Raw genomic sequence first — 12,966 nt, 5'->3', positions numbered from 1 at the left:
TCTTGGAACCAGCAGCATCACATGGAACCAGCCTTGGTCAAGAATGAGATCCTTGAAAACAGTATAAATATTCCAAGTGTGGGTCATAAATACTGCATGAAGTAATTCTTGTATCTGTTAGCATCCTTCCCACAAAGTATCTCCCCACATATTTTACAATAAAGTATGATAATCATAAACCAAAACATCAGCTTCAGGGCAGTGGCTGTGCCTGCACAATGATTGAACTTTGTTTTGGTCAGATTAAGACAGAGGTTCACTTCCAATCTTTGTATTTTCTCATGTGTACAGCCTATCCCTATGGCAGATAACTGTAGTTTTAAAAATCCACATCCACTTTCCTTTCCAACTTCACAATAAATCATCATTGAGTCCTGGTAGGCTTTTAGAAGTGGAAGAGATCAAATATGTACAAAATATTTCAACATACTAAGCGTGGGAGGGTGTCAAGTCTGTAGCATTAGTGCTGATCAGTGATTCAATTAGTGTGAAATGTATTTGCAAACACTTTATTTGCTGCCTGCGAGAAATGGATTGATGGTCCCAGGCTCTGGGAGTAAGAGGTGGGGAGTAATACTCACAAATATTTTCATGCCCACTAGATGAGAGGTGGAATAGTTGCCTTCCTAGTAAGCTCTCATATGCACAGAGGTAAAAGTCTTAATAAATACCACCCTTGGCTTTCAACCCAAAACTGGCCTGGGCAGTGAATGAAAATGCTTGGAAATAGCATGACTTCTGCCAATAAGAGGGCAATGAAAGAGTGAGAGAGAACTAAAGCAGGAGGACTAGATAAGGAAGAAAAACTTTTTTTCTTGGGAGATTTGAGTGAGAAGGAGAGCAAACAGAGTCAGTGAGAGTGAGCGCATTGTCCAAATCTACATGGACAGGCTTTTGCATCCTGACAGGGATGCTAATGCTAGGATCCTGAGAAGACCATATGCTGGAGGGGGGAGGTTTGCATGATATTGTGCCTCTGATGTTCCTGGTTGGTGTTGATAATGGAGTAAGTCAAATCTGTTGTCTTGGACCAGGTGCTTCTGTGGCTTTGCAAATCCAAGGCCGTGTTGTTGGCATTCTGGCAGTGATGCGCTTGTTGGCTGACTTTTTGCTGGATGGATGCCATTCTGCTCCCAGCTGGCTGGCAGACCAGGCGTTGGCTTGCCTAGTAGCGTGTTGTTTGGCAATGAAGAAAAAGGTAAACAGTTTGTCTGGGACTCTGGTACAACTAGTTGTGTCCTGGGGTGATCCTGAAGTAGGGTGCCTGCAGTATGTACAGGAACAGCAGAGTGGGACAAAAATGAATAGTTTTTCCTTGCTGTCCCCATTCTATCCCCAGGAAATCCAGTTCTGTAACCAGTTTTCCATGTCTTCAGTAGGTTCCATATGAACAGCACGCAGGGCCAGGCTGCAAGAGCAAGAAGGCAGGATGTTGCCGAGACCGAAGCCTGGAGAGTCTGAGGCAGACCTGCTGCACTTCCAAAACCAGTTCCTGGCAGCCAGAGCTTCACCTGCAGTAAAGATTGTGAAGAAAGCAGACAAGAGGAAAGGGGAGAAAGGGAGCACAGATGCCGAGAGACCCCTGCTGCAAGACAGCAAGGATGTAGTCATGCTGGATGGTAATTTCCCTTGTGGGCTTCTTTGAATTACTGCGATTCTTTGTCCCTTTCAGTGTTCCTCAGTGCTTGCCTTTTCATCTCCCTCTCAACCCAGTGTTGCTTTTGCCCTGCATGTGTGTCCTCCTTGCAGTATTGTTTGTTCTTAGCCTTGTTGGAGAATGCGCTTGTCCAGTTTTACCAGCATCCAGTAGAACCACCTTTCCAACACGTGGCCTTTGTCTACATTTATCAGCTGTCTGTGGTGTCTTGCCAGCCTCAATGCAAGAGGCGTTCTCTGTGATTCGTACCCATTGGACAGTCACTGCTTATTTTGCCATCTATCCAGACCCTGTTCTCAGTGTCTTTGAGATTTAGCTCTGCTAACAGCTCCAGCTTTCAGCCAGCAGATCAGGCTTGATAGGCCGCCTTCCTGCGGTTTTGTTTTCCTCCATCAGTAGTAACTGTAACACTTCTGCTATGTGCTTAATAGTCTCAGAAGCTCAAGGTGCTTTCTTAAAAGCAACAACTTAAATCTTGTAGTGCTTGGTTCCAGGTAAGGAAATAAGATCCTGGTTTATAGATAGTGAAAAGGAGGCCTTGACTTGCTCATGATCATACAAATAATTCACTGTTAGAGCTGGCAGTGGAAATGTGCTTTTCTGTGCCTGAACACAACCTGCAAGGACCCTATTTGTTTCTGTACAGCCTTGCTTCTACCCTTAATACTTGCAGTCAGGCCTTAGTACCCTTTCCTGCTTATTAAGCTCTTTGAAAAGACCTTGGTGCCAATACATAAATAATAGAATTCTTGAGCATGTTTCTCTCCACTACCCAGTGCCGGTCAGAGACAGAGGACTCTTAATTGTCTTACTGCTTCCTCATCATCTTTGTTTCTCATCAGAGCAATAATAGGTGCTATCAGGCAGCCTTGGTCTGGTACCTATTGCACAGTAGTTATATATGAGTAACTTGACAGCTTTTTTTTTCTTATTATTTCCCCTCCCTAGATTTTCCTGATACTCTCCCAGCTCTAACTCCAGCTCCTCCAAAAAAGTCCAAGATCAAAAGTGCCTGTGTCCACTTTGAGGATGAAGATCCAGAGGAAAGACTGGAGAGTCACGATCAACACATTACAGCAGTCTTCAGCAAAATTATTGTATGTCTGGTTTTTATGCGATGGTCTAGTGTGTTTTTTTTTTTTTTTTTGAATGCTGTGAACTAAGCAATGGACAGGGATGAAGGATTCTGTTGCTGCTTTTTATTTCTACGGTGTAATGAAGCAGTTATAGCACTGCAGACCAGTGTCCTGGAGCACCTTGAAAGAAAAAGCTCTTTGGGTATATTTTTGCTGTCAGTTAAGTATGGGTTTGAATCTGCTCTCCAGTCCAGACAGCGTACAGGTCACACTGCTTGCATGCAGGCATGTGCTCTACTGTGGATTTGGGTGAGTTTCTGGACTCTCTAAGGGAGATGTTCTCATTGCTCTGCACTGGCCCAGGTTTTCCTTTATCTGATTCTTTGAGTGGCATGTGGAGTTTGGCAGCCCAGCCTTTTGGAAAATAGCCTCACTTTGGCTCTAAATAAGAACAAGGTATTCTGAGCCTGACAGTGGTGTAGCAGAAAGCTTGTGAGCTGCAGAGCTGAGAGATTTTGAGTCCACTCGTAGCCAAATGATATAAACATGTCTGGCTGTTGCAATGGTTTCTACAGTGTTTGAACTTTTTGCTGCAGGAACGAGACACGAGTGCAGTAGCAGTGACCATGCCAGTGCCCACAGGAGACCCATTTCCAAGGACATTTCACCGCTCTGAGATAAAAAGTGAGGTAAGATTGGGAGCAGCTGTTTTATGCTACCTTCATTAACAATTAAAACTTCCCCACATCAAAGCCTAATGCTTGGTGGGTGGTAGGGCTCAAAATGAGTGACTTGGCATGCTGGAGATTGTGAACTAGCTCAACATATCTCTGGCATTGCCACGCTGGTGTAGGAGAGAGCTCTTCCACCAAGCTGCCATCAGATAGGCACTCCATACCCTACAGTTAAATAACATTGGAATCCTTTCGGTTTAGGAAAAAGGCGATCCCCTTCAGCGAACTTTAGTGAGGTGGATCTGTTCTGCACTGCTGTAGTAGAATCGGTCCTGTCCTGCTTGTTTTTCTCTGAGGAACAACCTCTGTTAATTTGTTCAGCAGGTTTGATTAAGTCCGTACTTACTGAAGTTGCACCTGATGTCTCCTGGCATGACATTTGAGTATGGTTTCACAGATTATCTTCTGCAGCTTTTAGGATTTTGATGTAATTGTTTTTTCTGAGGCTGTAAAACTGGAAGCCATGGCTGCTATCAGCAGTCGTTGCTGTAGTAGCAAGAGCTGCTAGCTGAGTGGGAGTCAGACGCTGGGAACTGGTATGTGATTGATAGCTGTGGTTGCTTTGAAGAGGTAGCTTATTTCGAAGGACAGCTTTTTTGAAAGGAAAGACTAATACTCTTTAAACTACCAGTTCTCTTTACCTGATGCAGGAGTGCACAAAGCAGCTACCAAATGTTCAGACTGCCTTTTAAACTTCTCTGGACTGGGGACATGCAAGAGTTTTTTTGCTTAGTCTGCTTTGGATTTCCTGTGCATCCCACGCAAGGCTGTTCAGAGCCATGCCCTTCCATCGCCTAGGCAAGCAGCACAGTAATTTAGTCAGGATTATTTTAGCACCACTTGCCCACTTCTTACTGTGTAAATCTCTTCATCCTGCTGCTTTCTAATCACCTTATAAGAAGCCTGTTCCAAGCATGTGGTGAGCACAGTGCAGTATAGTCCCATTTATCCTCAGAAATGCAAAGTATTCAGCTATGCAGAGTTTCCAAACAGCAGGAAAGCTGGAACTGTTGTGTTTTGGTGATATTTTAGGTGTACTTGCCTGGTTTGAATTCACTTATAATTAATCATCTTCCTTCTCTAGGTGGTAAAAACTTCCATGTCTTTGTCTCTCTGTCCTAGCATTAAACTATGTGTTAAAAAAAAAAAAAAAGCACATGCACAGAAAAGGGCAGGTGGCTGCCAGCAGCTTCTCTGTGTCATGTCCCAAAGTCTGATCTGAGGGTGTCTTTAGGATCAGATCTATACATTTGTTAGTGGCAGGTGTGCGGGGGAGTCTGGAGAGGAAAGTGGTGACGCATGGCTTCCCTGTTTGCAGGTGAAGGTGGGATCTGGAAGAAAAAGCATCTTTGCACAAAAGATGGCATCGAGAAGAGCTGCTGAAAAGGCAGCAACGGCTCCCTCTGCTGCCGAGTGCGTGCAAATAAGATCGGATGCCCTGGATCCTGAGGGATCAGCAGGAGAGGCACCTCTCGCCAGCATCAGGGGCGGTAAGTGGAGAAGGTTCTGCTTATCCAGCTTACTGTATTTACATAGCCTTAGTAACCATAACATCAGCACACCTTATTTTTAAATTAGGGTACTGCTGATGTCCTGAGTTTTGGAATCTCAAGGTCGCTTGGAATGTCTGTGGCACGACAAGGATTTGGAATGGTCTGAGACCCAAATTAACATTCTAAAAATTGGGTTAGGTTTCTCACTGATTTCCTTTTTGCTTCACACAGGGTCAAATAGATTTATTTTTCAAGGTTCTTGTCCTCCTTTTCCTCTCTGTTTGTTATATGTAAAGTTTTTCTTGTTTCATCATTGATTTCCATAATTTTAGGAAGAGGGTTCTTCTTGTGTCTGATGAAGGTGTTTGAGATCACTGTGATGCAGGTTCTCACTCCTGCCTAGAAGCTGAAAGCTCAGTCTTCCGTCACCAGATCGGCTGCCATGAGACTGTGGCTTTGCTCCATAAGGAAGCACTGTGAGGCAGTGCTGATGAGTCAGTGCCACCTCCAGCAGTTACTTGTCTGACAGCAACGTGACAAGGAAAGATGAAACCAATTCAACTGGTACCAGCATCTCTGGGCTTTTTTTTTTTTTTTTTTGTCTTGGGCAGTCCTATTTTCTTAGGACCACCATGTGTTTGAGTTTTTCCCTGACACTCTCTTTTTCACATTGAAATAGAGGCCAGGTGTCATTTGAGGGTTATCGCCATTTGGCTAAGGTTTCTGTCTGCCCTGACCCCTGTCAGAGAATTGGTAAGAGAACCCCCAGATGTGCTGTGCATGCACAAATCCACCATCCAGATCAATATACTGTGCTTACTGTATATCCTGTTACAATTGTGCATGTGTACTTCTGTCTGAGAAATCTCAAAGGGAAATACAGCAGCCCTATAGCTGTGATCCTCTTGAAGTAGAACGCTTCTAAAATGTAGTAGCACAACAGAGGGATCAGAAGATGGCTTGGCCTCCTCAGCAAGATTGTTCCACTAGGATCATTAGAAGCAAGAGGAGAAGAGGGTGAGCTCTATTTCTTGTAGTAACAATGTGTTTGTGCCTGGTAACCCTCAGCTTAGTTGCTGATGGTGGGAAGCTTACTGAATCTTTCACCAGGTCACTCTGTCTTCTCATCTCTTTCTGCTCAATAAGCAAAAAAACCTGCTGTGGAGATGACATCAAACCTTACTGATGTTATGATGAGTGTCATTACTGCTGTTTGAATGGGGGTTTGATGCTTTCAGGGTTGGCTGGTTTAGGGTCATAGGGATGTTCCAAGTCACTATATTGAGCATAAGAACAAAATATAAGGAATAAATCCACTAAGTCAGGTCCTCATATAGTGGGCTACAGGACAGCTGGAGTGTCTCGCTCTGACCAAAGGAGCATGTTACCCTGCTGCTAGAGTTAAATGAAATGAGCCTTTAAAAAGGATTTAGATCAGGTGATAAAGGAGACTTGATTTTATTCAGGGTAGGAAAAATGCCCCCCCTGCTAGAACTTCTAATATGTTTAACCCTTAAAGGGGAATACAGGCTATTGTTAGAAGCAAACATGCTTGTGTGAGAATGGATCCTGTATCACTCTGGAAGCTGGTTTACCTAATAATTTTAATTTTCTGTCTCACTCAACAGGTATTCACTAGGTCATGGTTCAGCTGATATACAAATGTGGGTTCAGCTGTTCTTGGGCAGAGAAAGAATCTAGTATTCACTAACTTGGAAGAATGCTCTGACTCATCAATTGTGAATTACGCTCCAGTTTACCTTTTCTTGCTGTTGCTTTGCATTAAAGAAACAAAATTCCTTTCCCCCCATCCCTCCCCAAACTCCTGAAGAAATAAGGTGGAAATGATGTTGTTTTGTGACATGGGATGAAAGCCCAAATATTTTAGTTTTGTTTGAAGCTAAATTAAACTTCTTTACTCCTATTTTAACTTGGCTACCAATGTTAAAAAAAAAAAAAATTATGCAAGCCTGGTAGTGACAAAACTAAGATGCATTAATAATGCTGTAGACACTTAAATTACTAACTGCTTTCTCTGCTGGATCTTATAGATAAAGCTGGTGACTTTTTGACCTCTCAGCGGCCTTGTCTCATAACGGGAGAGGGTCTTGGAAGCCAAAAGAGTGAGCAGGAGGCTCAAGCCATTCACAAAGAGAACTTGGAGAAGCTGCAGTCCATGTCTGAGGAAGAGATCCTGCAGGAGCAGGAAAGGCTTCTGGCTCAGCTGGGTATGTGCTTGCCAGGGTAAATTCTAGAGACATGGAAGTTTACTGAATGTGTGGGTGTCCTGAAGTCTTACCAAATTCCCAGATCAAAGATGGGAGCTTGGGATTCCTGCTCATTGTATATGTAGATAATCTAGCTTCCATGTCATGTCAGTAGCTTATGAGTAAGAATTAAGTGTGAAGGACTTAAGAGTGCTTATTCGTCAATGAGAGGGGGCTTAGCTTAAGTCTGTCTCATCTCCCCTTTGCTGTGGGATAAGATGATCCATGCACTTTGTTACTTTGCACACCAAATACCTGGTTACATATACATGTATTGAAGTCCTAAAACGTAATTCTTTGAAGCAGATAAGAAAGCAAAGCTATGCTTAGGATGGCCATAGCAATGCAGAGGTGAGAGAGAGCCCTTGGTCTTCCCCTCCAAAATACCTAAGACTTGAACCAGAACTGTCAGTACCCAGATAGGGGAAACATGTGGGCATGTGGGAGATTTAAATTCAAATCTGTACTTGGTAGAGCAGAAGAACTTACAACTAGTCTTGAACTTCTTGGAAAAATTATTTAATTGTCTAGTTGTTGGGTGCAGGTCTTCTGGCAGGGATCTGGTCTCTAGTTTGGACCCCTGTCCACAGTGGTGCTCTGGGAATGCCTGTCACTGACAGCTGATGACAAGATGGGGGAGAACACAGAATGTGGTATGTTTGATAAGACACTGCGTGATCTAGGGCACTGTAAAACTTCTTGGCATTGGTTTCAGTAATTTTTTTTTTTTTGTATGCTTAAGAAGAGCAGACGTACAGATGTAGGTGGTAGACAAGGGTTTTTGAAATTCTCATAATTTCAGATTCTCTAGCATCAAATTTAGGTGTGAGTGGCATTTTAGATGCATAAGTCTCTTGTGGGTTTAGCTTAAAGTTCATATTAATGATCTTCATTGCAAGCACCATGGGTATAATGAACTGTGCAAAATAATTGCAGACAGAATGTTTAGGTACATCCTTCATGCAGAGAGCTGAGCTCCCTAAACTACCTGAAGTGGAAAAATTTTTTTTAACTTCACTGCTTATAACAATGGCATGTGTATGAAAATATCTTGTTTATGCACTTTCTTCTTGTGATTGATTTGTGATCTTTGCTCCTTGTCCCCACTGCTCCATCCTTTGGGGTATTAGTGAAGTGAATACTTAGGGAATTTAAAAAGGATAGGGTGTATTTTAAGCATTTTTGAACAATAAATTATTTCCTAAAACAATGTATTTGTTTATATGCCCTGTGGGTTAAAACTGTAGATCTTCCAGTCTTTGAGGCCTTAAGGAAACTGGGAGTAATTTTGGTATTCCCAAAACATCTGTGGTTAGGGATTATGCATGATGAAGCAACTCCTAAACTAAATTGCTGGCTTACAGGTGAACTTGGGAACTGGACAGGCACAGAGATGTGGATTAAAGAGACTTTTTCTCTGTATTCAGGAGTGTGAATAATTTGTGGGTGTTTAACGCTGCCCAGTCTCTGAATTAACCTCTTAGTTATGAAGCAGATGAGAGTCCATGGTGTGGAGTATGAGGATGGGTAGGCAATTCCATGCTGGGCAGTGTCTTCAGGGTCTTATTGTTGATACTGTCTTTGTTTGCCCATGGAGACTCTGGGCAGAAGTAGGCTTACTTTCTGACATACTGTGCACAGATTGACATAATCACTGACTTGTTTGTCACCGTTTGTGTGAAATGATGAAATAATGAATACAGTCTTTTCCTTGCTGTGTACAGTGACGTGAGAAAGTGAGAGCTCTGCTTGCATTCAGGAAAATATATGCATGCCCTAACGAGACTGGGCTGAATGCCTGTCCTTTGCCAAGGGAGGTTTAAACTGCATCATGAGGAGAGTGCGCAGCAATCAAGTGTGGGATAGATTCCTGCATCCTCTTTGAACTCTTCAGAGTCATGGGAGTCATTTCCTTTTTGAGATGACTTCTCTCAGGTACAGAGCATTTCTGAATTGCCTGTCCTTTGTCCTCCAAAGAATAAATAACCAATGTAGGTGTTATATTCTGTTACTTTATGCATCTCTGACACTGCTTATTGCAGTATCTCTGTACCTTTTAGAGACGCAATGCACAGGCTCTTACTGTTCATCTCTGGCATAAACATTCCAACACCATCTTCTAGATGTACAGTATTTGGAGAGAAAGTGCACTCCATCAAAAATCACGTAGGATGTCTGTAGCAGATCTGAAAGGAAAATGATTATCTTCTGACATTTTCCTGTTTCAGAGCTATAGGAATATTATCTGTCCTTCAGAACACACCTACCTCCCAAATTTTGTTGTTCTCCTCCAAAGCATGAAGAGAACGGCCATGTCTGTTTTCTGGATGTTGTCAGACCATAATTGACTCTCAGGATGGGGAGTCAGTTCAGAACAAACAAGATCTCCTGCTCCTAATATAACATCTAGACCATGCACTGCAGCTCTAGTGCAATTCAATAAAGAGCAGGTGATTCTTTTTGTGGTGTCTGTTCCATGTATTCTCATGGTGTTCAGATTGATGCCACTGAGCAGTCCACAGGCAGGGTAGGCAAACTGTCAGACCTGGGTTCCTCCCATAAGTCACAGACCAGAATTCTCTCCACAATGAGTAGTCTTGTTTGCATGTGCCTTTTCAGTGGCAGTGAGGGGGAAAGAAATAATTATTTCTTTATTTGTAAGCTAGGAGAATAACTAGAATTTTTGTGGTTGAAAAGACATTTATCAGCTCTTTCTCTGGTGTCACCTCACCAGTCAGTTGTACCCAGCATATGTGCTGAAGAGGTCATAAAGCAGTTAAGTGCCTCAGTTTGAAAAGAAGTGACAGTTGGTACAGAAGAAGAGGGCATGTGGAATGGGAATTAAAAGTCTAAAACATAAATAGCAGGAGCTATAGGCATATAGAGTATTTTGAGACCTTCTGTCACTTCTCTGTCTGTCTCTTTGTCAATACCTGCAGATTCCAGTTTAGTTGCTTTCTTAAAGTCACGACATGGTGGCAATGAAGGCCAGAAAAAGGAATTAAAAATGGAACGGAACAGACCGGAGGAGTTTGTGGAATCTCTGCCTGTGGCTCGGTATGGTGTAGGATCATCTCTTTCCACGCAGGAGTCAGGTCTGGAAGAATCTGTAAGGAAGGAAGAAAATATGAAGGTAAAATTCACAGGTAAGACACAAAGTACATGTTTTAATGTTCTCAGCATAAATGTAAGGTTTGTGTGGTGTTTGCATCAATCCAGATTGGATTGATGTGACACTTTGTTAGTTATCCAACTCAGAATTTTATCATGATATTTTAAAAATACGTATATTTTGGGTTCAAGAAAGAACATCTCTGTTATTTCTAGCTGGGCTCCATAGATTAGAAGGGTGATATGCTGTGTAATGGAGGTGAGCTATTCAGTGGGAGATCTTGCTTTGTTTTTGAAATTTGTTCTGAGGTCCCTGAAGGGAAAATGTGTTTTAAACTAGGCATCAATGCTCTTCTGTTCAGTCGTGTGGACAGGGAAACAGAAGAGTGTGGTAGTGAGATTCAGCTGCTGCTTGAATAATTTCTTTTAACTGGGACCGGTTGGGGACAAGAGGGTGTTGGGTAGATAAGAGTTAGTGATTTGCTCTCAGGATAGCATGGAGATGACAGTCAATCTCACTTCAGGGAAACTGCTCATATAGCACATGTATGTCTTACCATGACACTGCTCCTGAAGGCCCCACTCGGTGGCTTGTATCTCGGAGACCATGCCGTGATTTCCCCAGGATACAGTTCTTTTCTTTGTGCTGTGGATGGAGGGATGTGTTAAGGCATAGACTGTTCTTCTGCTTTTTTGGAAGAATTGTACAGAGCTGTTGCCTCTTATGACAGAACTCTTTAATATTCAATATATGCATGTATGAGGAGAAAGCTGCTTTATCCCCAGCAGCTAGAGCTAGAGCAACCCATATGTTCTCATGGCAGGGAAAAGTGTTTTCCCCTTAAGCTTCTGCTCTTATTGTTGCTTTTCTCACTGCAGTTTTTTCTTTAGCCATTTCTTTTTCTCTGTTGGGATTTTAGGCTTCCATTCTCATCTTTCGCACACTTTTGTTCCTAGCATTTCTCTCTCCTCATTAGCATGCTTCCCCCCCCCAGTTTCCTGTCAATTTTTGGCTGTCTCCATCTCTTGCTCCTCTCTTCTGATGCATTCTTTGTGTCCCAGTGCAACGTGCAGACTGATTAAAGAGGTCTCTGAATCACTCCTGGATTTCAGCTTGGTGTTTGCAAGAGATAACAACCATTTACCATTTTCTTGATGAGAGGGATGAGTCTGTGAGTGTGTGTGTGTGTGTGTACACGTGCTGATTAGCCTCTTATTGAGCAAAACGCTTCACTGAACAGTCCTTTTGCTGTTTCTCCCCAAGTTCTACTTTTCCACGAATCCATCTTAATCAAAAGGACTATTTTTAGTTCCTTTTAGTTCCAGAACAATCGAGTGCACAAGTAGCACCAGGTTAAGTGACATTCTTTTACTCATTTGGGAGCAATAGAAGCAGGTTGTTCAGCCTGTAAAAGCTGAACAAGATTGTAGTAGTGCTGTTGGGAATAGCTCCGTGTTCAGGGTGTCGTGTGCTGACAGCATCTTTTGCTTCCCATGGAAGACTGCACAGGAAAGGAGAAGAGGAGTTTTCCCAGGATATTTGAAATAACAAAGAAAGGGTGAGCTGGAACACAGTTATAAAACCAAGGGAAGCCTTTCCAGCACATGAGTTTATGCCTGCAGCCCATTTTGGCCAACAGGAGATGTAAAAATATTAATTTGACATTAGCACTTAGTGCTGGGATTTTGCATCTGTTTGTGCTCAGAAGTGAACTCATCATGAATAACCTAGCAGAAATGGTCATTCTGAATTTCCCCAGGGAGAGGTTGGTGACACAAAGCAATGGGATTGCTCAAAAGTTGAACCTGCCTCACTAATGAGATAAAAGGCTGTGGTTTCTAATAAACAGGATGGTGAAGCCTTTATCCAGCAACTTGTAATCTTATCAAATGGAAAAGTAAATTCTGGCACTGAGACAAAAGGAGAAGCAAAGCAGAAAGGGAAGAGCTTGGGTAGTAGCCTTTAATATAACCCAAGTCTGAAAAAGTTCAGTGCAAATGTTGCATTCACACTGTCAGCTTGTGTTTTTGTAAAGGGTTTTCTCAGTAACTGAACAATCTGTGGATGCCTTGGAATATATATCCGTCTTTTCTTGTTGACACGATCATAATACTAAGGGCTGGTGATAATATGCATAATCCTATTCATAGAATGATTAACTCAACCCTATCAGTTTAGTGATTAATGGAGGAAACTATTTGTTGAATTACAAATGTCAATAGATTTCATTTTTCTGCTGATTTTATTTCCTCTAGTTTTGCACCTACCACTCACAAACATTCCACTTTCTTACATTTGAGATGCTTTTTTCTTCTCTTCAATTAAAATGTGTGCTGAGCCTTTGGCTGAAATTCTGCGGAACAGCTTTCTGGCTGAGGAATATAACTCTGTGCTTGGTTCCTTGCCTGACTCAATACCACATTGATCATTAGGGTGAAGCCTCATCCTAGAAAGGATGAGTGCCCATCCTGAAAGTTTATCTGCTAATTGGAGGAAAATAAAAGGTTAGGTTTCAGGCCAGTTATCAGCAGGAAAAGATCTGATGAAAGAAGAGCGTCTCAGTGGAACTCATTGTTCCTTGCAAGAGAAGACCAGAGCACTAGGATTAATAGCTGCAAGGCAAATGA

General features: G+C 42.4%; 1 protein-coding gene across 1 annotated transcript in view; it reads left to right on the top strand.

Annotated features, from left to right (window-relative positions):
* Positions 1-12,966, top strand: part of RPAP1 (RNA polymerase II associated protein 1) — a 42,443-nt gene that overhangs the window by 3,042 nt on the left and 26,435 nt on the right. The window contains 7 exon segments of the mRNA XM_052782142.1: positions 1,035-1,198; positions 1,380-1,619; positions 2,606-2,754; positions 3,330-3,422; positions 4,786-4,957; positions 7,012-7,188; positions 10,167-10,373. Of these exon segments, the coding sequence (XP_052638102.1) occupies positions 1,430-1,619; positions 2,606-2,754; positions 3,330-3,422; positions 4,786-4,957; positions 7,012-7,188; positions 10,167-10,373 (988 nt within the window). The 5' untranslated portion in view covers positions 1,035-1,198; positions 1,380-1,429.

Source organism: Harpia harpyja, chromosome 3 (assembly GCF_026419915.1).
Source record: "Harpia harpyja isolate bHarHar1 chromosome 3, bHarHar1 primary haplotype, whole genome shotgun sequence".
NCBI lineage: Eukaryota > Metazoa > Chordata > Aves > Accipitriformes > Accipitridae > Harpia > Harpia harpyja.
The sequence above is the reverse complement of the archived record's forward strand: the minus strand, read 5'-3'. Positions and strand labels throughout refer to the sequence as shown.